Consider the following 26,272-nt stretch of genomic DNA (forward strand, 5'->3'; position numbering starts at 1 on the left):
CAGGACTCTCCTTCTTCCTCTGTTGCTCCGGGTGCACAGAGACCAATTGTCGTGCCTTGGATGGCCACTTGCAAGTTTTAAGACTCCACCCTGGCTTCCTTTTCATTAGTGATTTAGTCTCCCAGCACTGTGTGTCACAGACAAGTTCAGAAATTTGCAGAAGCAGAGTGTAAACATCCCTGCTGCATGGTTGTATACTTGTAGACAACATGTCCAGTCCCCTGATCTCACCACATTTTTGGGAGACTCTCGTTTCTTAGTCTTCTAGCCATTGGTGCTGTGTGTGAGTATGAGTAATATATTGCCTCCCTGCACAAACAAGAAAGAAATGTTGAAAAGGAAAGTGGGGGTGTGTTCTAAATTTAGCTTTCCTTCCAACCTCTGCCCATATGGTTGGTGGTTAAAAAAAAAATGATTATGGAGCCAACAAAATGTAACTCGATACTAGGAGTTCCACTCTAACTCTATGAAACCAGGGCTAATACTAGCACACGGTATTCATTTGTCTTAATGCCATCTGATAGGGGGAGGCTGAACTCTCAAAGTAGCTCTCATCTTGGTGCCCCAGCAAGTTGGCCTATGAGGCTCTCATCCAGGCTTGGGGTGGGGTTGATGAGATTTCCATTGGTTAGTAGAGGGATTCCAGTGGGAACCTATCAATCTCAACAGGGAATGAGGAGTTTTGAGGAAAAAAAAGAGTTTATGATCTGGTTAGCAGTAGCCAAGGATTTGCCAAATGTTTTTCCAACGTAAAAAGGATCCTAGAGTTCAGAGTTATTGAAAGTGAGGGGCTCATTCATTTGCCAGCATAACTGTTGTTACTGTTGTTAGCTGTCATTGAGTCACCCCGACTCATGGCAACCTCATGCACAATGGGATTGGATTGTTGTGACCCACGATGGTTGATTTGTCGGAAGTAAATTGCCAAGCCATTATTCGTAGTCTTAGTCTGAAGTTCTGTTGAAACCTATTCAGCATCATAGAGACACGTATGCCTTCCCTGACAGACAGGTGGTAACTCTGCATGAAAGGCATTGATCAGGAATTGAACCCGGGTCTCCTGCATGGAAAGTGAGAATTTTACCACTGAACCATCACTGCTCTCAGCATAACTTTAGAAGAGAATAATTTACTTTCACCCATGGTGGAAAGAGCTATTGATTTGAGCCTAGAATCTTCAAGGATGAAGGAAAAAAAAAATCCTCTAGATGTACCTTCTCCCAGTAGTTGCTGGTAAATGCTTAACAACTGGTTCTCTGATAGAAAAAAAAGTATGCATATCAGTTTATTTAAAATTTTACTGAAATAAAGGATGTGCAGCACAGAGTTAGCAAATAATAAAAACATACAGTATTCTTTTTTGCAAGTTCCACATAGCCAATTGTTTCTCACGGAAGGCTTTCATTGATTTTTGCCAGACTCTTGTGTCTGTACCTAACCCAGGGTTGTGACTGACAAACAAGTGTAGTTCGTGGTTGATACACTGGCTTACGTGAGTCCGACAAAAGTGAAATAACAAAGATGTTGGAATTTCACTCCCTCATCAATAACGAGACTGACTTCTTTGCTGAACTAAAGAATAGCTTTCAAATACAGGAAAAATATTTCCTTGATTTTTTGTTCTATTCACAATGTAATGGCGACGGGGCAAGACGCTTTAATCCACACTCTTAACATTTTCTCCATCACTTTCTAAAGTCTGGGCAATCAATAAAACAAGAAATCAAGCCCTGATTTGTAGTGTCTGCTGATTTCCGTGGTCTAAATACTTCCACCGCGGTCAACTTCAAGCTACCAATGTGACCACACTGAACAGAGTTGAGAAGAGCATATAGTACTTCCAGCACACAGATAGAATAGATGTAAATAACCTCAAGGGAATATATGGTAGTACAGTGTAATACAATAATTAGGACGTGATGTGTTTTGGGTAAGTTCTCTCTGCTTTTCGTAGAATTGATTTCATTGTAAATTATATAATTTAACTTTTAACAATGACTGTGTTTAACAGCTGGCTCACAAAAATCCCGAAAGTTTAACAATTGGCTCTTGTGAGACGGTGCAAGCCAGCTCTAGCACATCACTGGCCTCCCTCCATTTAGAATTTTTTTTTAATATATTTTATTTTTGGTGAAGATATACATAGCCAAACATACACCCATTCAACAATTTCTATATGTACAATTCAGTGACATTGGTTACATTTTTCACATTGTGTTGCCATTCTCACTATCTCTTCCCAACTTATTTTACCACCATTGACTTAGACTCAAAAAACCCAAAACCAAACCCATTGGCAGTAAGTTGATTCTGACTCACAGTGATCCTCCTGTAGGACAGAGTAGAACTGTCCCATAGGGTTTCCAAGGCTGTAATCTTTACAGAAGCAGACTGCCACATCTTTCTCTCATGGTTGGGTTAGGCTTGCTGTCCCCTAAACTTCTCATCTGTGCTTTAGAATTACTGTTGTCAATTTGATCTCATATAGATAATTCATTAGGACTGTATTGAGTCTATACCACCATGGGATCCAAGTGTAAGGAGGGATATAGGCAGGGGTGGATTAATCAGTAAGCAAGGTATTCACGGTCTTAATTGTGTTTACTTACTAACCGGCAGTGCACAATTTCACATGGGTTTCACCACATCTTTGATATGGTGAAAACCAGGTGAAATTGTGCACTGCCGGTTAGTAAGCACAAGTAAGCCCATGTGTACCTTGCTTATTGGGTAATCTGTCTCTGAATACAGGCAGAGGCAGACAGAGCAGGCTACCGGGAGCTACTCAAAGTGTGGTCTGCAGGCAGTGACTGCTCTGTTATTGATCGCCAGTCTGCAAAGGAGGTAAGTACAGAAATGGAAAGCAAACATTTATAAAATTATGTAGCAATTCAACAGAGAGATTTCAAGGGCTGTTGAATCTCATAATTAATAAAAATTGTGGCTTCTATCTTCTAGGCCTTTTAGTCATTTTCTTTTTCTAGTAACTCATTTTTGTTGTTACTTTCCAAAAGTATTGGTCCATGGCAGATTTGGAGGAGCAAAAACACCCCAGGTCCTTCACCATGGTAGCTTTACATGCCCTCGTCTATTCTTTGTGACTAGAATCAAAGTGGAGAGCATGGTGCAAGAGATGAGAATGGACTGGGCAGCCTGGGGATTGTCAATTCAGCCATCAGGGCTAACTACTTGTAGCTGGGGGAGGGGCTGTGTCCCAGGTTTGCTTTTCTAACACGGGAGCAGTAAGGCCACAAGCCTGGAAACAATTGGGGAGAAATGAGAACGGGATTCTTGTAGTAGCAAAACAAATCCAGAGGCTGTGAGTGACAGAGGATGTTGAAAAGAATTGCTCCCTGGAAAAGTTTCTGCCATTCCTAAGGATCTGTTTGCTTAGGAAAATAGTTACAGAAAATCATAATTGGTGACATGTGCTCAAATGCAAACAACCAGAGAGATTTCTCTTCTCTACTCCTCTGACCTTCCCCCTGCCTGAAAAACCGCCTCATTGGTTTGCTCCACCATCTTGGGTCTGTTTTGCTCTACTTACACATTTGCATCATAAAATCATACCATCTCCGAGCTATTCAGGACCTTTGAAGTCAAGAGCCCATGATGCAGATATCTATCCACTCCACAACACAACACCCCACCCCAGCCCTGTCAAGCCAATCTTTCTGATATGTGGTTATCTAATCTCTAGTCCAGGGGCAGTGGTGGTTCAGTGGTAGAATTTTCATCTTTCACATGGAGACCCAGGTTCGATTCCTGGTCAATGCACACACCATATGCAGATACCACCCATCTGTTAGAGGAGGCTTGTGTGTTGCTATGATGCTGAACAGGGTTCAGCAGAGCTACCAGACCAAGACAGAATAGCAAGAAAGGCCTGGTGATCTACTTCCAAAAATCAGCCAGTGAAAATCCTATGGATCACAATGTTCCTATCCACAGCTGATCACGGGGAGGGTGCGGGACTGGGCAGCTGTTTTGTTGTGCATGGGGTTGTCATGAGTTGAAGGCAGACTCAACAGCAGCTAACAAACCAACCTCTAGTCAAACACCTCCATAGTCAAGAACCTGATTGCTTCCTAAGGCAACTCATTCCAGTGAAGACTAGCTGGATGGGCCAGGAGTTCATCCTTTTGTCACTCAAATTATGTCTCCTTGTAAATCCCATTTATTGGTTCCACATCTACCCTCCTCTTCCATACGCAAGCCCTGTAAGTATGAGACAACATTCATGTTCCCCTTAGTCTTCTGTCCCGTAGACTGAACATCACTATTGCTTTGCACTGTCCTCCACTGCCCGTTTGCAGATTCTTCACCATCCTGCTCAAGATGCGCTCTACACACACAGACACACAATGTCTCACACAGGTGTGCCCCCTCAACTGAGCCCTTGCTCCTGTGTTCATTGGAACAGGGAGCTCATAGCTCTTTGCTCCCAATTTCAGGGACTAGAAGCAGCAGTGAGGGTGAAACGCACTGCTACCTACCCAACATGAGGCAAACAGAAGCAAATGCTCTTAAGTAAACCCCGCATGTGGATAACTGAAGTATTTACTGAACACTACAACGTGACAGTTACTTGACAAGGCGGGGCGGGAGGTGGGGAAGGGAAGCAGAGGTTGATGACAGAGCTGAGAAGTGGATATGAAAAAACCCCAAACCAAAGCCCTTGCTGTTGAGTTGATCCCGGGCTCACGGCCACCCCACGTGTTACAGAGTAGAACTGCCCCATAGGAGTTTTTTGACTGTAATCTTTACGGAAGCAGATTGGCAGGCCCTGCTTGTGCAGCACCACTAGATAGGTTTGAACCGCTAACCTTCCGGTTAGTCGTCAAGGGCAAACTGTGCCATCTTGAGAAGCGGATATATAGGATGAAAGAGTCTTGCTTTCTACTCTGCAGAAGAGCTCATTGCTAGTGGGAGAAACCAGTTTACTTTGAAAGGCGGCCTGAAGGTTCTGGTAAGACTGCCCCCTGCTTTGACAGCAGAGTTTGTAGAACAGCCTCCACTCCATTTTCATTTACTTGGAAATTGTATTACTATTTAAGTCTACCCGTGAGCTACTAATGAAGAGGTTCTGTCGGCCCTGGTGCTCCCCTTCTCACTTAGAGGTTTATTTACCATCAGCCATTCACAAGCTCACTCTCCCAGACCCCTTGGGGAACATTAAAAAAAAAAAAATACACTGCTGTCAAGTCGATTCTGACTCAGAGAGACCCTGTAGGACAGGGTAGAACTGCCCCATAGGGTTTCCAAGGCTGTAATCTTTACGGAAGCAGACTGCCACATCTTTCCGCTGCGGAGCAGCTGGTGGGTTTGAGCCACCAACCTTTTAGTCAACAGCTGAGCACTTAAACACTGCACCACCAGGGCTCCTTGTTAGCCCACAGGAATTGCCACACTTCTATTCGGCAGCTCAGCTAGAGGCTTTTGGCCTGCTCCTTCCCTGCCAGTCCCTCCTCTACTTTTCCACCAGTTGAGCACAGAACTGCGCTCTCCTATTCCTTTCTGTCCACAATAAATGACCACGTTTTAGTTGAGGCTGCCCAGCCAACATGGCATCCCATCCAAAGAAAAGCAATTACACCATTTAGCCATGTTCAGGCATTCAACAATTTCCCCTTAATTTGAAAATTGATTACAAATTATAATCCGATTGCCCCAAACTGCTCACACACACTATCCCTAAAAAAAAAAAAAAAAAATTCTTAAAGTCCTTTGTAAGGCCCACCAGAAAGGATAACAATTACAGCACATCCCTAATAAAAGCCTCAGAGCCTAAGGGCACACACAGGGAAGTATTACAGGGCTACAGACCTGGCAAAGCAAACTCCAGAATATTTCCTCCAAAACAATGAGAAACGAATTCCCTAAAGTGTCTCAAAATACAAAACAAACCAGTTGATGTCGAGTCCATTTCAACTCATGGCGACCCCATGTGCGTCAGAGCAGAACTGCACTCTATAGGGTTTTCATGGCTCTGATCTTTCCAAAGTCGATTGCCAGGGCTTTCTTCTGACACACCTCTGGGTGAATCTGAACCGTCAACCTTTTGGTTAGTAGGCAAGTGCTTAACCATTTGCCCCACCCAGGTACCCTTAAAGTACCTCAAGTCATGTTAAAACTCCCCATTTTACCTTTTCTTATTCTCATCCGTGACCGGCTTACCTGTAGTAACTCCCTAGTCAACACTAAGGCACAGGAAAAGTCTCTGGGTATGCTTTCTCAGCTGGCAGGTAATATCGCTGCTACAGCTCACACCTAAGCCCCTCTCTGTGAGCCCTGAGAACTGCACAAAGCTCCTGGGTGACGTGGGATTGGCTGCCTCGTCAATCTGTTAGCAAGAACCACCTGGTCTGTATCTGTTTGAAAAGTGCTATTACAGCAAGCTTCGCTTCCTTCAGATTCCCTATGGCATTTGATCTCTGAAAGACAAGATCAAGGCCTGAAAACAGAGTGGGCTTGCAGCTAAGAGGAAGGTAGACTGGCAAGAATCAGTGGCCGTTTCTCGACCCTCCCAGCTTGTTGGCCACCCTGCCATCACGGCCCCCCACCACCACCAAAGAAAACAAAAGATAACTAGCTGTGATTCTTTCAAGATGTAAGTGCCTACTACTGTTGTGACTATGTGGTTGTTTGCACAACTCAGCAGACATATTTGTCATTGTTTAAATACTTTCTCACTTCAAACCACCCTGGGCTAAAAACAAGTTAATGAGTAATTGAAAATGCCATCTCTGGGGAGGGAGAAGGGGGAGCGCATTAGAATGAAAATTGATGGTAAAGTAGTTGGGACTTCATTGTCAATTTTAGCTAAAGGCTTTGGGCTAATCAAACTACCATATAACCCAAAGGTACTAAGCAATATTAATAATATTACCCTAAATGGACATGTGGCTTTACCACTCACAAAGTACCTTTAGATCCATGATTACATGTGTGCCATTCAACAGGTAGGCAGGTCAGGAAATATTTTATCATTATCTTTGCAATTAAGGGCGCTAAGGCTCAGAAAAGCTGAGTGACTTTGTCTAAGGCCACAAGACTGGGAAGTGGCAGACAGAACGGGGACCCAGTTTGTTTGACTGTGTAGGGGAAAGGCCCTTCCCTTTATGACTGAAGCTCCAGCAGCCTCAGGGTAAGACGGTATCTATCGTCTTTGCCCATCAGATGGGCTCTACCTTCCAGTGGATGACACAGGGTTCCCCTTGTACTGAGGTCACACCTTTGAGGGACTGATAGCCCAAGAAAGAAGGCTGAGGGAATCACTGTAAGGTTTTACCTGGGAATTCTAGGAGTGGGTTACTTATTGGGAAGCCACCTGCAATGTAAGTGTCAAAGATATGAACAGTGGGTTTCCAAAGGCTGCAAAGAAGTAGGACTGGGTTGCTCAAACTATAGAACATATTTTGGGAAAAATGCTATAGTTTATTCCTGGACTTGTTACCAAAAGGGCGGTATAAATACATTACTACATCCACATGTATTAGGAGCTCTGCACAGGACTCAACAACTTTCCTATTTAAAAAAAAAAAAAAAAACCCAGGACGCTTCATTACTCTAGAAGCTTTCAACTCATTCTTCAGCAGGCAAGATGATTTCTTCTAAAGCACTAATATTTTGCAGATGTCACCCATGATAAAAGGCCTATCATAAAGTCCCTCCATAGGTTTTACCCTTTTCACCCGACCAACCCATTAATGAAATTATTTTACAAAGTGACTACCAGCCTATGTTTATGAAGGTTTGACTTGATAATTTAGAAGAACAGTTAAGCCATTGAGGTGTCCTTTTCGCCTCTCCTATGCACACAGGGTGGTGAGGGTTAGGAAGGTAAGGTTACATTTGATCCACACAAAACAAAACAAAGAACAGAAATCATTGGCTTTTAAAACATATTTCCTAATCACCGTTTTAAATGGTTCTTTTTGCCTCCAGATTGGAGTAACTGGAGAGAGGGACTATCTGGTACAGAAACTCCTGAGTCCACAGCTGTGAAGTCTTAATGGCTTCCCCCACAATACTGCTGGGAAGAGATGGCCTGCCAGAGGGCTGATGGAGAAGAATGCAAAAGGGACCTGCCTAGGCCCAGGTTTCATCTTCATCCTCCCCCTCAGCCAAGGAACAAATGGTAACTTTTCTCTTTCAGTCCCCACACTGAGATCTAAAGGACTGAATGTTCCTTGAGGGCAAACATTTCCACAGGAATATCTATTTATCATAGGCAAGAAACAGCTGGTTGGTTTTAATACTGCTTCAAGCCCCAAGCTCCAGTCAGGTTTCACGAACTCTCCTCCCCACCCCACCACCAACCAGTTCAAGCCCCTTTTACTCTCATGTAACAACAAGGAATGTTTCTACCTTCTACAGTCTGTTTCCATATTCCTCATCCAAAGAAATGGGCTTTCACGGCATCCGTGATCACTTTGCCCTGTCTTTGGCCCAGCTTGAGACAAAATCATCTTTTTTTTTTTTTTTTCTGTGACTCGCAGTTATAAAGACATTAGGCTCACCAGAATGTTCTGGCCATACCCACAGAGTAGTGCATGCTGGAGCAAGACCAGGTCCAAGGGGTGAGGGAGTGGTAATACAGATGTCTCTGAGATGAGCGTTTCTTGTTGGGAGTTGCTTTGTGAGTGGATGTTCCAATTGTGTTTCCAACAACAGGATGTATGTGTGTGTGTGCTTATATGTGTGTGCATGTGTGTCTGTGTGGGAGGGAGTAGGGACTTGGCAGAGAGGGGGCAGATGCTTAGTCATCACATTTCGCTAGTCAGGGAGAGACCTGGCCAGATCTTGCAAAGTTTCTTGGGAACAGTCCCAGCCAAAGCACTGGGAGTAGCCAGCTTTCCAAACAACTTCCACTAAGAGCTTCAACAAGGCCATTAATTAGGAACAATGATGGTGGCAGATTGGCAACTAGAATCCATTCATTGCACCAGGTACTTCAAGGGTGTAGAACTGTCTTTGGAGGGCAGTCAGCACATAGGTACAAAAGCTCCTTAAAACCCATGGGCTAAATTCAATCTGCAGAAAATAAGTGCTGAACTACGGATGTTCAGAACGTCAAAAAGAGCTTTGGAGATTTTGGAATCATCCTCATCCTCCGGTTGTTGTAACAATTTGTAAAGCCTAGCAGGTTACAAAGCACTTTCATGGTCATTATCACATTGGATTTTTGTAATAGCTCATTGAGGCAGGCAAGGCAGGGATGATTATCCCCATTTCAGAGCTGGGGAAACTGAAGCGCAGAATAGCTAAATAACTTGCTCAAGGTCCCATTGCTAGTGGTGTGCCAGGACTGGAACTCAGGTTTCCTAACCTGACACATGGATGACTGGGCCTTGGACCTGTTTTTATACTTCCTAGAATACTTAGCTCACTGTTGGGCAATGCAGTGGTTTCCTAGAGGCTTGACAGTATTAAGTCTAGGTGCCACGAGTGCTCAAGTAGAAGGTGGTAAGGAGTGGTGATTTGGGGCTGCAAACAGATCACCTGGGAAGCCTGTTAACTTGACCTTACGATGCCCTAGGTCTTGAGGTGGGGTCTGAGATTCTGCATTTCTAAGAAGCTCCCAGGCAATATAGATGTTGCTGTTCCATGGGCCCCATTTTGAATAGCAAGGGGTAAGGGGAGACTGCTGAATGTTCATACTTCGTTTTAACTGCCTTCCATGGGTCTTAAACAAACAAACAACACAAGGCCATTTTAATCTACACCAGCAGGCTCTTGGAGATCCCACAGGTCTACAGCAGGTGTAACTGCAGGAGCAGCAGCAGCTGAGTAACTGTATAGTAAATACCATTTTTTGAGTGGTTACTAGGCGCCAGGCACTATGCCAACTGCTTTCCGTGGAATATTTTAATTATCGTAACAATGCTATAAAGTAGGAAATATTGTCTCCATTTTATAGGTGTGGAAATACTATGAGAGAGATGAAGTAATCATCAAAAGGGAGACACACTGGCCTTGGTCCTGAGACGTGAAAAGAACAGGTTTAAAGATGTGATCGTGGGTAAGACATCATGGAATACTCATCTTCCCAACTACTAAGTTCAACAATCGGGGGGCAGGGGAAGACTCTAAGAATTCTATGTTAAATTTAGAAATAAGAGTGATAACCAAAGAGAGGATCTGGGGAACTTTGGGATAAGAGTTTTAAGAGTATCTCCCACAGAAAGCCTGGAAACGACTAGAAATTTCTTATTACCCTCCTGGTGTACAAGTGTGCAGAGGGCCAGGTGTGGTCAGCCATTGCTAAGAAGCCTGGCTTGCCAGACTGAAAAAGTCAAAGGGCTAATGTAGGGAAAACGGGAGATTTTCCAAAGTGGAAACCAGGGCATTGAACTGGTTCGACCCCTGCTGAGAATTTTAATTTCTACTCCAGATATGCTGAATCAGAATCTACATTTTAACAAGACTCCTATAAGAGTCACTTGGGGATCTTGTTAAAGTGTAGATGTGTACATAAGAGTCACCTGGGGATCTTGTTAAACTGTAGATTCTGATTCAGTACATATGGGCTGGAATCGCAAATTCTCAGCAGGGGTTCAAACTGGAATGAACCCATTTGAAGCCCTGGTGGAAACAGCTCAGGAGAAGAGAACAGGAAATCTGCAAGGTCAGACAGAAACTCAAAAGAAGCTATCCCCCAAACACTCTGATAAGCACCTTGCCAGGGACCAAAGCCAACTAAATGAACATAATCACCAACTGCTGGTACTGGAGTGGCCTGCTAGAGTTGTGTGAGCATTCTATTTTACAAATAAGAAACTGATTCGTAAAAGGAGAAGGGGCTTGCCCTAGGACACATGGCCAGTTAGAAGCAGAGCCAGGAATAGAACCTGGGTGTCCTGTACTTTATCCAAAAGAAGAGATCAGCCAGGGAAGCCAGCCAACAGGACCACTTGCTGGTCATGGTTCAGGAGGTCTGTTCAGGGGCAAAAGGGAGAGAGAAGAGAGTCTGAACATACTCTGAGTCTTGGTCTTTACTCTTAAGTTGTCTTTTGGAGAAAGCAAAAGTACTCACTGGAAGTACTAAATGAAATGGCAGTAAATGTACAGGGTGTACCAGGTATAGTCGACTAAATGGATGTGAATGAATCACCAGGAACAGATGACACCTACCCAGATTTGGGGTAAAATTGTGGAACAGCTGACTAAACTGTATAGCTTGTCATTCCAAATAGCTAGTTTGCCACAAGTCTGGCAAACTGCCAATGAGTCTTCCCTCCATGAGAAGTATCTCAAAGGGGACCCGAGGAACTGCAAACTGGTAGGATCACTGAACACATGAGGCGAGTGTAAGCTATTGGGGGTAAGGCATCATTTTCCTGCAAATTAAATTAACTGCCATTTGTATAGTGTTTGCAGTTTACAAAGCATTTACGCTTAATCATGCCTAACTAATTGACCTGAATTCTTTGAGAGGATAACTGTGCATGTGGACAAAGGGGAACCCGTGGAAATAATCCACTGAGGTTTTCAAAAAGTCCTTGACAAGGTCTCACACCAAACACTGTTTAGAAATTTAAGTCACCATGGAATTGTGGATCCGTGTTTTGACATGGACAGGGATGTGGCTAGGAAGTGCTAGGAAACCAAGGTTAGGAACTGCTCTGGATAAGGTACAATTCTGTAGAAGGGAGTCCCTGGGTGGTGCAAGTGGTCAAGTGCTTGAGGACTGAGAAGTTGGTGGTTTGAACGCATCCAGAGGCACCTTGGAAGAAATGCCTGGTGATCTACTTCTGAAAGGTCACAGCCGTGAAAACCCTATGGAGTGCAGCTCTACTCTGACACACATGGGGTCGCGATAAGTCAGAATTAACTCGACAGCACCTGGTACTCTGGAGAAGTGGGCACAGTGATGTGTCCCAGGAATCAGTGCTGGGACCAGTTGACATGTTGGTGAATCATCCGGGCAACCTTCAGATGACCGTCAGCTTTTTCGGATAGCAAAATGCAAAGCAGACGTCAGTCTTTTTATGATCGTATTGGTGAACAGAGAAAGAAGACAGAGTGGTTCACAGCATGGGCTCTGAACCCTGACTCTGCCCTTAGTGACTGCATGACTGTAGGCAAGTTATTTTACCTCTTCTAGCATCAGTTTCCTCATCTGTAAAATGGGAATCATAATAACCCCTACTCACAGGGATGTTGTGAAAATGATGAGACAAGGCATATAAAGTTCTAGTACAGTGCTTGGAGCATGGTAAATGTCCAATAAACTTTAGCATCTATTACTTTTACTTAGTATATTTATTCAACATTATTCTTATAGGATGCCAGGCTCTAAATTATCATGCTTGCCCTAGGAATGGGACTTGCGAGTCATTGCAGATGATTTAATTTTTTTTTTAATTTTATTGTGCTTCAAGTGAAAGTTTACAAACCAAGTCAGTCTCTCACACAAAAATTTATATACACCTTGCTATATACTCCTGGAAACCCTGGTGGCATAGTGGTTAAGTGCTACGGCTGCTAACCAAAGGGTTGGCAGTTTGAATCCGCCAGGCACTCCTTGGAAACTCTGTGGGGCAGTTCTACCCTGTCCTATAGGGTCGCTATGAGTCAGAATCGACTCGACGGCACTGTGGTGGGTTTATATACTCCTAGTTGTTCTCCCTCTAATGGGACAGCACGCTCCTTCCCTCCACTCCCTAATTTCACGTCCATTCAGCCAGCCTCTGACCCCCTCTGCCTTCTCATCTCTCCTCCAGACAGGAGCTGCCCGCATAGTCTCATGTGTCTACTTGAGCCAAGAAGCTCACTCCTTACCAGTATCATTATCTATCCTATATAGTCCAGTCCAAACCCTGTCTGAAGAGTTGGCTTTGTGAATGGTTCCTGTCTTGGTCTCTTTGTTTAATTTTTATAGAGCTATTCAAGTTCCTATTTACTTTTGAAATATTATTTTAAGTTATACAGTTTCTAGTATCTTTTCAATTTTTTTCTAAATTTTCAACTTATTAATACAAAGTTGTTCATTATGTCATCTTTGATTTTTAATCTAAGTATGTCCTTCTGATATATAATTAATTTCTTTATTCATTTTAGGAAACATTTCTGAATTATATCTCTGAAAATTTTCTGTCCATATGTTAGAACCTCTGTATCAAGAACATGATAATACTAATGTTGAATAATATTTTTCTATTGTGTAATGATCATGTTCTCTCTAATTGCCTTAAACCTTTTTTTTTTTTGAACCTTAGATGAAGGTTTACAGAACAAATTAGCTTCTCGTTAAACAATTAGTGCATATATTGTTTTGTGACATTTGGTTGCCAACCCCACGACATGACCTTGGTTTCCCTATTACCAGCTATCCTGTTCCCTCCTGCTTTCTCATCCTTGTCCCTGGGCTGGTGTGCACCTTCAGTCTCATTTTGTTTGATGGGCCTGTCTCATCTTTGGCTGAAGGGTGAACCTCAGGAGTGACTTCAGTACTGAGGTAAAAGGGTGTTTGGGGGCCATACTCTTGGGGTTTCTCCAGGCTCTGTCAGGCCAGTAAGTCTGGTCTTTTTTTGTGAGTTAGAGTTTTGTTCTACATTTTTCTCCAGCTCTGTCTGAGACCCTCTATTGTGATCCCTGTCAGAGTAGTCAGTGGTGGTAGCCGGGATCCCTCTAGTTGTGCTGGACTCAGTCTGGTGGAGACTATAGTATGCAGACTATTTTTTTCTTCTTCTTCTTCTTCTTTTTTTTTTTTTTAGTTTTTATTGTGCTTTAAGTGAAAGTTTACAAGTCAGTCTCTCATACAAAAATTTATATACACCTTGCTATACACTCCTAATTGCTCTCCCCCTAACAAGACAGCACACTCCTTCCCTCCACTCTCTCTTTTTGTGTTCATTTGGCCAGCTTCTAACCCCCTCCGCTCTCACATCTCCCCTCCAGACAGGAGATGCCCACATAGTCTCATGTGTCTACTTGGTCAAAGAAGCTCATTCTTCACCAGTATCATTCTCTATCCCGTTGTCTACTTGGTCAAAGAAGCTCATTCTTCACCAGTATCATTCTCTATCCCGTTGTCCAGTCAGGCTAACAGAAGGTTAGGACTCCAGTGGGAGATCTCCAAGAAACATTCATAAGTGCCCCACAAAGGAGTACAATGCAGGTATAAAGAGGAACGAAGGAGATCTCTATATAATGCTATGAAATGATCTCCATAACAGATTGAAAAATGAAAAAGGCCAAATACAGAATGTTTCTTAGTGTATTACCTTTTTTTAAAATAATTTTTATTGAGCTTTAAGTGAACATTTACAAATCAAGTCAGTCTGTCACATATAAGCTTATATACACCTTACTCCATACTCCCACTTACTCTCCCCCTAATGAGTCAGCCCTTCCAGTCTCTCCTTTCGTGACAATTTTGCCAGTTTCTAACCCTCTCGACCCTCCTATCTCCCCTCCAGACAGGAGATGCCAACACAGTCTCAAGTGTCCACCTGATACAAGTAGCTCACTCTTCATCAGCATCTCTCTCCTACCCTTCCATGTCTGATGAGTTGTCTTTGGGAATGGTTCTTGTCCTGGGCCAACAGAAGGTTTGGGGACCATGACCGCTGGGATTCCTCTAGTCTCAGCCAGACCATTAAGGCTGGTCTTTTTATGAGAATTTGGGGTCTGCATCCCACTGACCTCCTGCTCCCTCAGGGGTTCTCTGTTGTGTTCCCTGTCAGGACAGTCATCGGTTGTATCCGGGCACCATCTAGTTCTTCTGGTCTCAGGCTAATGCAGTCGCTGGTTTATGTGGCCCTTTCTGTCTCTTGGGCTCAAAATTACCTTGTGTCTTTGGTGTTCTTCATTCTCCTTTGCTCCAGGTGGGTTGAGACCCATTGATGTATCTTAGATGGCCACTTCCTAGCATTTAAGACCCCAGATGCCACTCACCAAAGTGGGATGAAGAATGTTTTCTTAATAGATTTTATTATGCCAGTTGACTTAGATGTCCCCTGAAACCATGATCCTAAAACCCCTGCCCCTGCTGTAGTATGCAGACTATTTATTGAAAGCATTGTCAGAATGTGTTTCAGTAATTCAGAGGGCAGAGATAACTGAAGACTGAGGAGATTGTGAAAGATTTCATGGAGGGAAATGAACAATTACAGAGCACCTAGTATGTGCAAGATATTGGGCTAAGTGCTTTATAACCTCGTCCTCTACATAGACTCCTGAAATAGTCCTATGAAATTGGGGTTATGGTCTCCATTTGATGGACGAGGAAATGGAGACTTAGAGAAGAGACTAAAAACTTGCCCTAGGTCATGCTAGCTCATAAGGAGTTGAGTCAGAATTCACATACGGGTTTGCTCTATTCTAAAACCTATTCTCTTTTCACTGTACCATACTTGAATTGGACCTTGAGGGATGGATATGATTAAAGAAGGAAGGAAAGATAGGTTGCTATATAGAAATAAACATGGGCAATGTTATTAAGATAGAAAGAAGAACAGCAAGTGATGGGGTTCATCAGAGAGAAGTATAGCTGTTCTTGCCAAACTAGAGAGTTCCTGGAGGGCTACTGGTGGGAAATGAAGCTGGAATGGCAGGCTAGGCTAGACCAGAAGGCCTGCAGAACTCTGCTAAGGACTCTGAGCTTTATCCTCAAGGACAGGATGAAGTCAGCGGAGCTGGAGAGAGGTATGAGATGCTTTGGAAAGATTAACCAGGCAGCTATGCAAGATGAATTTGATGGAATATTCTGCCTGGATCCCGGATTCTTTGCTCTCCAATCTGCTAGCCTAAGGCTCTCAATATTCCTGCCTCAGCCTAATATCCTGGAGACCACTTAGGATGGGATTGTAATAGCATACACAAGAGAGTGGAAGTGGGGAAGAGAAAGGAAGCAGTGATAGATACCAAAAGAGAAACATATACTATATAAAAGAATCAACAGGGATTTAGGGCTCAGCTGCATATGAGGGACAAGGGAGAAGAAAAAGTCAAAGATAACTTTGGTTTGAAGGGTCAGTGACTGGGGGAACGATGGCAGCATGAGAAAAATAAGACTTATTAAGGGAGGACCCAGTTTGGGATGGTCAGTTGATGAGTTTGATTTGTGACACATTCAATTTGGGGTAATGATGCAGGAGATTCAGGTAGAAACGACTAGTAAGCAGCTGGAAATGTAGGCTTGTAGCACAGGAGAGCAATCAACGCTGGTGGCAGCAGTTGTACAATTATCACTATAGTAGTATGATAGTTGAAAGAGTGACAGTGAATAAGACCTGTGTTCTCATTTTGATCAAAAATGCTATAGAGGAATCCTGATCAAAGGAGGGAAAGTGCAGAACACAATTTCAAATTCTCATGGGCTCCAGACTTTCTGAAGCCATGGAGGCTGGATGAACCCCTGCAACTATTGCCCTGAGATAATCTTAAACCTTAAACCGAAAATATCCCCTGAAGTCTTCTTGAAACAAAACAATAGTTCAGCTTTAAATAGTAAAGAATGTCTGCCTTGAGCATTGTGCTCTTTATAAGATCTCTCTAAAAGCAACTCAAAAGATTAGATAGGAACCTTATGGAGCAGTGAGTTTATGTTAATGGGGGAGGAACAACTCAGAAAAGGAGCGTGAGAGTGGTTGTAGAACTCTAAGAATGTAATCAATGTCACTGAATTGTACATGTAGGAACTGTTGTAGAAACTATGTTCTGCTGTGTATATTCTCAGTATCAACAACAAAATAAATTATAAAAAAGATCCGTGTTCTCTCAGAAGAAAAGACAGGCTAAAGAAGAGACCTTTTGATAATACCCAGACTCAGGGTAGGGTTAGGAAGAAGAGCTAGAGAAGGAAAAGGGGTGAAAGAGAAACAGGAGCCTGTAGGATGCCAGAGGCCACGGTCAGGGTTTCAAGGAGATGCCTGTGCACTGCACACAGAAGAGCATGGCACTGGAAGTCTCAAGGCCTAATTTGGATTTCCAGTGTTTTTCCGTTTAGATAAACCTTATTTATTCTCTGAGCGCCAGTTTTCTTATCTGTAAAATGGAAATAAGAACACCTATCCACATAAGGAAACCCTGGTGGCATAGTGGATAAGAGCTATGGCTGCTAACCGAAAGGTCAGCAGTTCAAATCCACCAGGCGGTTCCTTGGGAATCCTATGGGGCAGTTCTACTCTGTCTTACAGAGTCGCTATGAGTCGGAATCAACTCGAAGGCAATGGGTTTGGTTTTCAGGTTTTTTTCCACATGAGCTACCACCTGTCTGTCAGTTTATCATACTCTGGTGGCTTGCATGTTGCTATGCTGCTGGAAGCAATGCCACTGGATTTTAGATATCAGCAGCGTCACCAACCAACAACAACATCCATATGAAAGTACTTTGTAAACTGCGATATGCAGTACAAATGCAAGGGGATTTTTTTCTTTGTTTTTTTGCCTTCTTGACCTTAACAGCCTTTTTATCACAATTTTTCTACTGTTGTTTTCTGTAGCTTTGCAATTATATGTCAGAGCCTATTTATGTTAGACTGTTCCTGAGAAAATAAACTCAACATGATGCTCCTAAGAAAAAAAGGATTGGCCAATGGGTCTTCCTTCAAAGCTTATCAAAGCTTATCTCATCATTGGTTTTTCCCTAGCCTCCCATGATAGCATTCTTTTTATAAGGGAGAGAACCCAAGGAAATCTGCAATGGGAAGAAACAAAGCCAACTGGTTAGGTCAGTTCATTTTAGACAATGAAAAAACAAGATGTGAACCTTTTCATCTACCCAGGGCCAGAAGGTGAAAAGAAAGCCTACTTCAAAATGTCATTTTTTTTTCTCTAGTCTTGCCTTAAAGACTAAACCCTGGTGGCGTAGTGGTTAAGTGCTATGGCTGCTAACCAAGAGGTTGGCAGTTCGAATCCGCCAGGCGCTCCTTGGAAACTCTATGGGGCAGTTCTACTCTGTCCTATAGGGTCGCTACGAGTCGGAAACAACTCGATGGCAGTGGGTTAGTGGGGTGCCTTAAAGAGTTGATGGCATTGTGTGTTACAGGGATTTTAGGGGAGTGATAGAAGATTCGATTGAGTTTTAATTCCTGAGTGTTCATATCTGTAGCCCAGATTCGAACCAGCAATAATCAGTTTACCTGCAAGGAAGCGCAGCTGGTTCTTCACTTTCATCATTCCATCACCAGAGCTTCCAATACACTCATCTTCATCGTCGCCACAATCTCCACTTTCAAGCCCTTCCTCATCCAGGTTTTTATCCAGGACTCGACCTTTGGGCACAGACATGGTTCTCAGGAGCTGAAAGAAAACAACCAGAAATGTAATACTTCTTCATATCTCTCAGGTAAGCCAAGAACAGTGTGTTCTTCGTAGGAGGCATTAAAAAATGTTTACTGAATTACACAGAAGCTTTTTTTTTCTATAAAGGAATGTTTAATGGAAACAGTAGATTCAACTCAATGCTATACATAAAAAAAAAACAAGCAAACAAAATAAATGTACCAAAATGTTAACAGTGATTCTCTTGAAGTTTACACAGAAGCTTTTAAAGATCATTTTCAAATGTAAATAGCTGTAAACTGTTTATACTCTTTACGGTTTCATACTTCTGGACCTTTCCACAGCATTTGACATGATTCTCCACTCTTCCACTGTACTTACACCACCCTGTAGCCTGAGTGCACATTACATCAGACCTTCCTATACCGTGGTGTTTAGGTTCCTGAAAACCTTCATGGTAGGAGAACTTAAGCCATGATCAGAAAAAAAAAAATGTATATATATATATATAGACTGGGAGGGCACCTAGATCACAAAAGATCCCTATGGAAGGCCTTACAATTGTATTTACATTTGTAAAATTAAAAGAACAAATACTTCCCACTAAATGAAGACAAAAGCAATGATATTTTATACAATTTTAATGAGTACTGTATAATTAATTGCCACATACCACGCCTTGATCTCCAGAAATACTTTTAAATATTCCCTCTACCACAATTTCAGTAAGATGTTTTTAAAATCAGTTTGCTTTATTGCTTCCTAAGAGGCATTTTTGTCTTGTTCTTATTAAAAATATTTGCTGTCAAGTCGATCCTGACTTATGGTGACCCCATGTGTGTCAGAGTAGAAATACGCTCTATATGATTTACGACGGCTGATTTAGCAGACGTAGATCGCCAGGCCTTTCTTCTGTGGCACCTCTGGGTGTACTTGAACCTTCAACCTTTCAGTTAGCAGCCAAGCATGCTAATTGTTTGCACCACCCAGGGACTGGTTTTTCAGTCACATGGCCGATGTCATTCTAATTTTATGGGGACTCCCACCTCCCAAAAGTCTCTGCACTGACCCGGAGACCTGGCCCACAGTAGGAGTGGTCCCTGAGGGCAGTGCGCTGGCTCCACTTTACTTTTCCTCACCATCTCTCACCAGGGTTTCATTCCAATATCTTCTATTTCTGTTCTAACATCTACCTTACCCCTCATTTCTAGTCCTAAATCTCAGTCCCACCTCCTGTTTTTAAATGGTGGCCAAGAAAAGATATTGGATATACAAAAAATGAGATTCTTATGATTGTGGAAATGGTATCCACACACACACACACACACACACACACACAAATGCTGCATATACAAGCATTTCTTGGTTTCTGCTGTTTTCATTGTCTCTGTTTGTTGCCACTTGAAAGCATACTTTTATCAAGTTTTCTGCCTGTGCTTTAGTGGCTACACTGAGGCCTACTTGAGAAAAGCTACATACCTTTGAGAAATGTCACTCTGCAGGCTTTTTAAGCAAGAAAGTACAGTCCAAAAGAGTTCTTACCCGGCCAATAACCTCCACTGGAGTTGGAGAAGCCAACCTACTTACTATCTCCCACTCTAGAACTGTCTCTATCTTGCTGCTCTAACACTTCTACTCTCTAAGCCTCTCCATCTCCTCTACCACTTATCCCAGCCAGCTGAATGTATACTATTATACAAACATAGGCTTGTTGTTGTTGTTAGCTGCCATCGAGTCGATTCTGACTCATGGTGACCCCATACGCTAGGATAAGCTATATCAGTGGTTCTCAAACTTTTTGATCTCAGGACCCCTTTATACTCTTAAAAATTATTGAGAAGCCTGAAGGGTTTTTGCTTATACCAGTTATATCTATTGACATTTACCATAATAGAAATTATTCCTGAGAAATTTAAAAAATTTACATAATAACCTATTTAAACATAATAAATCCATGATGTGTTAACACAAATAACATTTTTATGAAAAATATATTTTTCCAAAACATAAAATGATTCTTCGGAAGAGTAGCACTGTTTTCCATTTTTGCAAACCTCCTTAATGTGTGGCTTAATATAAGATAGCTAGATTCTCATAAGGAGCCCTGGTGGCACAACAGTTAAAAGGTTGGCGGTTTGAACCTACTCAATGGCTTTGTGGGAGCAAGGCCTGGTGATCTGCTCCCCTAAAGACTACAGCCTAGAAAACTGTGTGGGGCAGTTCTACTCTGTCACATGGGACTGCTATGCATTGAAAATCAACTTGATAGCACCCAACAACATCAACAGATTCTCAACATCTGCTTCTCCATTCAATCTGTTGTGATACATTGTTTTGGTTGAAATATTCACAGAAAATCCAGCCACTCAGGTATGTAGTTGGAAAACAGAAATACATTTTAATAGGCTTTTCAGATAATTGTGGATATTTTCTTTGATACTACATAAAAACTCAGTAAGTTGGAAACTGTAGTTAAATGTGAACTATAAAACTATATAAATGAACTCTTCATAATCCACTACATTAAAGCTTTCAATGGAACTTTGCATCATCATGCATAGGTTATATGGAAAATATAGGGTTCACTGAGTTAGGCAGATCTTCCAAATGTTGACACCTTTCATTATATGACATAAAAGAATCACATTCATTAACATCACCTCCAATCACATCAGAAAAGCCTAAAGTATTGAGAAGCTCTGAGGCTCATGGTGGCAGATACAAGTTTTCAAAAATTTAAATTTTCTCTTGAAAGTTCAGTTTGTATCACGGGCAATAAATGCCATCAGTTGTTTTCCTTGAACCGACAAGCTCACTTTGTTCCTTTTCAAGAAAACGTCTAGCAAATACTCAGGTCTATGTAACTATATGATTCTGTGGTTAACGATCAATTATTTCAAGCAAAAATGCTGTTGCATGAAAAACAGTCTAGTTTAGCTTGCAACTCAAATAATCACACAAGTTGAGACACACAGTTTGCGGCATAAATACCTTAAAAATACTTGCCATTTCATAACACAACATATTCTAAAAAGTGTACTCAAAGGTTGAGGTTTAATAAAGCAATAATATTTACTGTTTCATCAATGACATTCTTGAGTGAAACTGACTTTTTTCCCCCCATAAGCAAAAACCAGTGAAGAACACAATGACTACTGGTACAGTTCGGCGCTACTGCCTTGATTCATACTATGGCACCAATAGCGCAAACACAGTGAAAAAGACACATAGCATCTCAGTATTGCTCTGAGAGTAGTTTTGACCTCGTGAATCCCTGGATTTCATGAATCTCTAGGGTCTGTAGACCATTCTTTGAGAACTGCTGATGTAGACTATAAATGCCACTTTAGTTTGACCAACCTCCCCCCATCCTCTCCTTTACCATGATTTCTTATGGGAAAATTGCTATTGACATAAGCATATTTCATTTAATTTTCAAGAATACATCCTTTGTGTATTTCATGAACCACCTGAATTAGAATTTTCCATATAAGGTGAATTTGTGTTTAGGTATAGATTATTGAACCTGCTATTTCTCAAGCATATTTCACATTTGTGTCTTTAATTAATTGCTTCAACAAACAGTGGGTACTTACTATGAGCTGGTCTTTATTTCTGTCTATGGAAAGCCCTCCATCCTTTCCCATCAAGCTCAAATGCCATTTCCTTAATAAAGCCTTCCTGGCTACCTCAGATGGTCATAATAACTTTCTCCCTCTTCTACCATCACACCCTTTATCTGTACCTCCTAAATGGCACTTTTTATACGCAACCTGCAATTATTTCTTTGTCTATGACTTCTCTCCACTACCAGACTGGGAGCTACCCTGGGGCTGTATCTTATTCATCTTTGAACCTCATAGCATTTAAGGCAGTGCCTGGCACATAGTAGTCACTCAATATATATGCTATTGAACTGAAGCAAAATGAATTGACACAGTCACTTTAATTCCTTAAAAACTACTTCCACAAAGAGGAGAGAGCCAAAGCACAGATCAATCATAGAAGAAGAACTTGTGAATGAATAGCTGAACCCTTTTTGGATGACCCCGGCTAAGACCTGTAGCTAATCTTTAAGAGGCCAGTTTACAACCTCGTGAACAATGCTCCCAGTATTCTCCAGCAGTTCAGTGAGAAAATAAAGTACAATTAAAAAAAAATTTTTTTAAATTTTACCAGTGCGATTAATTCTTTAGTTCTTCAGTTACTCCCATTCTGGAGACAACTTTAGCACTGAAGAAGGATTACAGCATACTTTTAAACCATTTTATACAGACCTCTGCTGATGAGCCTAATCCTCACAAATTAACAAAAGAAATCCAAATCTAGAAAACTACTGATAATGCCAAAGTCAAAGAGGAGTCTGAAGCCCCAGAGTGTTGAAAGAAAGGTAACATGTCAGAGAAAAGAATTTGCCAGCAAGGACTGTGGACTTAGCGAGGCCTGGAATTTGGCACAGAAATCAAGTCGGCTAATTACAATTCACAATATTGACCATTTTGTTCCCTTTTCACTCTTTACAGTGTCTTCCAGACTGAACACTCACTTAAAAAAAAGAAAAACATGAGGCTCTTGCACATAAAAGCAGGTAACTTTAGTTACCTACTGCTTTTGATGACCTGTTTACCATTTTTAAAGGCCAAGGCTCCGAATAATGATTATCAATGTAAACTATCTTATTAAAACACAGGTCTGATTACTTCACTCCATCACCCCTACAGCCAGGCTAAAAACTTGACATTTCTGCATGGCTTTCAGTATAGAGGACATACTCCTTAGCAGAAGGTGCACAAGGCTTTTAATAACCTAGCTTTTTCTCAAGCCACTACCCTCCTTATAACCCTCTCTGAATAATGATTATCAATGTAAACTATCTTATTAAAACACAGGTCTGATTACTTCACTCCATCACCCCCACAGCCAGGCTAAAAACTTGACATTTCTGCATGGCTTTCAGTATAGAGGACATACTCCTTAGCGGAAGGTGCACAAAGCTTTTAATAACTTAGCTTTTTCTCAAGCCACCACCCTCCTTATAACCCTCTGGTTTAGCCTCATTAGACTATCACAGTCACCTAAACATACGGTCAATTTTTATTGTAGAGTCTAGTATTTTAATTATATAAATATCACATAGAATATGGAAAGTTGAAAGGAAAGAGGAACAAGGAAGTTAAAAAAAAAAAGAACCCAATGCCCAAACTGTAATAAATAACGTTTGTGTTTTCAAAGACAGGCTTTATATAGCTGAGCTTAAACTTTGGAATCAGACTGGCTTGGGTTAGAATCCAGGCTTTTCCACTTACTAAAATTTGTGTTCTTAGACAGGCTGCTTAATCTCCCTGAACCTCAATATCCTCATCTGTAAAATAAGAAAAATAATAGCTACCTCCTAGAACTGCTGCAATGAATAAGTGTGATAAATGCAATGGTTTGAATGTGATAAAGCATCTAGCACAGGGCCATTGAGGGATCCTCTAAAATTTACTGAACCATTCTCCTAATACTGGATATTTAAATTGCTTCTAAGGAGTCCTGGTGATACCAACAGTTAAGTGCTCAGCTGCTGTCTTAGGCTGGGTTCTCTAGAGAAGCAAAATCAGTGAAGCATATATATATAGAGAGAGAGAGAATTATATCAAGGAAATGGCTCACACAGTTGTAGAGGCTGGAAAGTTCCAAGTCTGTGGGTCAGGTGGAGGATTCTTCTGACTCACGTAGGTGTATGGGCTGGTAAACACAAGATTGGCAAATCAGACAGCAGGCCTCTCTCTGGCTCACAGGCCGAGGAGGCAGTGGAATCCCAAGATTGGCAGGTAAGCTGCTGGCTCAAGTCCAAAGAACTGAAGGTCAGGTGAGGAGCCAGCTGCAGGATCCAGAGTGAGTAGAATCCCACAAGTTTTGTCAGAAAGTCCACATATATTGCATGCAGGCCACATTCACAAGAAAACTCTCTTTCAATTGACTGGCTGCTTACATTGTATCAGATCTCATTAGGGAGGTGATTATATCATTACATAGCTGCCAAACTACATCATAACAGCCAAACCACTGAGAATCATGACCTAGCCAAGTTGACAACCTTACCCATCAGAGTTGACCCACTGTCAATCTGGCACCTGTACACATCTCCTTAAATCATATATAATCTCTCTATAAAGACAATTATAAAGCCATACGTGAGCCTAACATGATACAACTAACGTGTATAGCCAAGAACGAACTAGCCCTGTTTACATCTTATATTTTATAAGTGAAGAAAATGAAAAATATTTGATGCATAGATAGGAGGAAGAAATACTCAGTAATAATTACAGTCCTCATTTCTGCAACTGGTCACGTGGTTGTAGCTGGTATTTATAACTACCTTCTTCCACCACCTATTCCATATTCCCTTCACTCTCAGCAAGCACCTCAGCTGATCATGGTTCTTTGCCTGGTGGGGTGCCCCAAACCTTCATTCCTGAAGGGTTGGGGCCGTTAGTAGTTACGTCAGAATTGGGTTGCTGTAGTTTTCCATTGACTTTGATTACAGGACATGGTAGTACTAAGAGATGGTTCTAAGCGATCTCCTGTATTCCAGACATGCTCTTCTTTATCTCCATTATGTAATATAAATATGATTTCCTCTTGGTAATCGGGTTCAATCATAGCAGCCAATACAGTAACTCCCTTCTTTGCCTGTTGATCCAGAGGCATGAGGAGCCCAAAGTGGCTGGGTGACACTCTTAACTTCCAGTTCAATGGAATCAGTGTTGTGTCACCATGTGGGAGCATTCCTCCCTTTGGAACTAAGACCTCTAGACCCACAGAGCATAGGGTTGTGGGGACAGAAGGCAAAAATTTTATGAGTAGGTCACTAGGGGTAATAGTGAGTGGTGCCACTCTCATTTCCACCCCTTCATTCCTGGACCCATGAATCCTGCCTATGGGAGAAACAACAGTATATACTGAACGCTCGTTTAGAGCATATACAGCCTCCTGGAGAACATTGCCCCAACCTTGCAAGGTATTGCCACCTACCTGACACTGTAATTGTCTTTAGAAGGCCATTCCATTGTTCTATCAAGCCAGCTGCTTCAGCATGATGGGGAACATGGTAAGACTAGTGAATTCCATGAGCATGGGCCCATTGCTGCACTTCATTTGCTATGAAGTCAGTTCCTTGATCAGAGGTGATGCTGTGTGGGGGACACCATGATGGTGGATAAGGCATGGTAGTTTTGCTAGAAGCACGCAGGGAAGGCAAGTCTGTATCCAGAGTAAGTGTCTATTCCAGTAAGAACAAAATGCTGTCCTTTCCATGACGGAAACAGTCCAATGTAATCAACCTGCCACCAGGGTGCTGGCTGATCACCTCAAGGAATGGTGCCATATCGGGGACTCAGAGAAAGGTTGGTGGTTTGAATCCACCCAGTAGTTCTGTGGGAGAAAAACCTGGTGATCTGCTTCCATACAGATTACAGCCAAGAAAATCCTATGGGACAGTTGTAGTCTGTCACATGGGGTTGCTATGAGTCAGAATTGACTCAAGGGTACCCAACAACAACAACAAATTGCTTCTAGTTCTTTTGCTTTTATAAATAATGATGCAATCACCAGGAGCATTCATATAACTCTTTCCCTATTTTGGATTATTGATTATTGCCTTAGTTTCCCATAAATAGGATTACTGGGTCAACGGGTATGCACATTTTTATACACCATGGGCGTAAGTCTCCAACTTTCATAAAAATCACCTACCAGTTACTATCAAGTCAATTCTGACTCATGAAAACCCCATGTGTGTCAGATTAGAACTGTGGTCTTCCTGAATTGGACCGCCAGGTCTTTCTTCTGAGGCCTGTGGGTGGATTCAAACTCTCAAGCTTTTGGCTAGTAGCCAAGCACTTAACTGTTTGCGCCACCCAGGGACTCCTAAGAATCATCTAGGATGCTTGTTAAAAACTCAGGATCCCTGCCACAGAGCTTCTGATTTAGTAGATCTGGGGCGAGTGCATAGATCTACCGTTTTAACTCAACTTGCCTTCCGTCTTAC

The 26,272-nt window shown here is 42.1% G+C and overlaps 1 protein-coding gene across 1 annotated transcript in view; it reads right to left on the reverse strand.

Annotated features, from left to right (window-relative positions):
* The window catches only part of GPC3 (glypican 3), a 490,374-nt gene that overhangs the window by 44,772 nt on the left and 419,330 nt on the right, over positions 1 to 26,272 (reverse strand). Inside the window, exon 7 of the mRNA XM_003420845.3 lies at positions 18,093 to 18,252. Coding sequence (XP_003420893.2) covers positions 18,093 to 18,252 — 160 coding nt within the window. The remainder of the gene's footprint in view (positions 1 to 18,092; positions 18,253 to 26,272) is intronic.

The sequence above is a fragment of the Loxodonta africana genome, chromosome X, assembly GCF_030014295.1.
Source record: "Loxodonta africana isolate mLoxAfr1 chromosome X, mLoxAfr1.hap2, whole genome shotgun sequence".
NCBI classification, from domain to species: domain Eukaryota; kingdom Metazoa; phylum Chordata; class Mammalia; order Proboscidea; family Elephantidae; genus Loxodonta; species Loxodonta africana.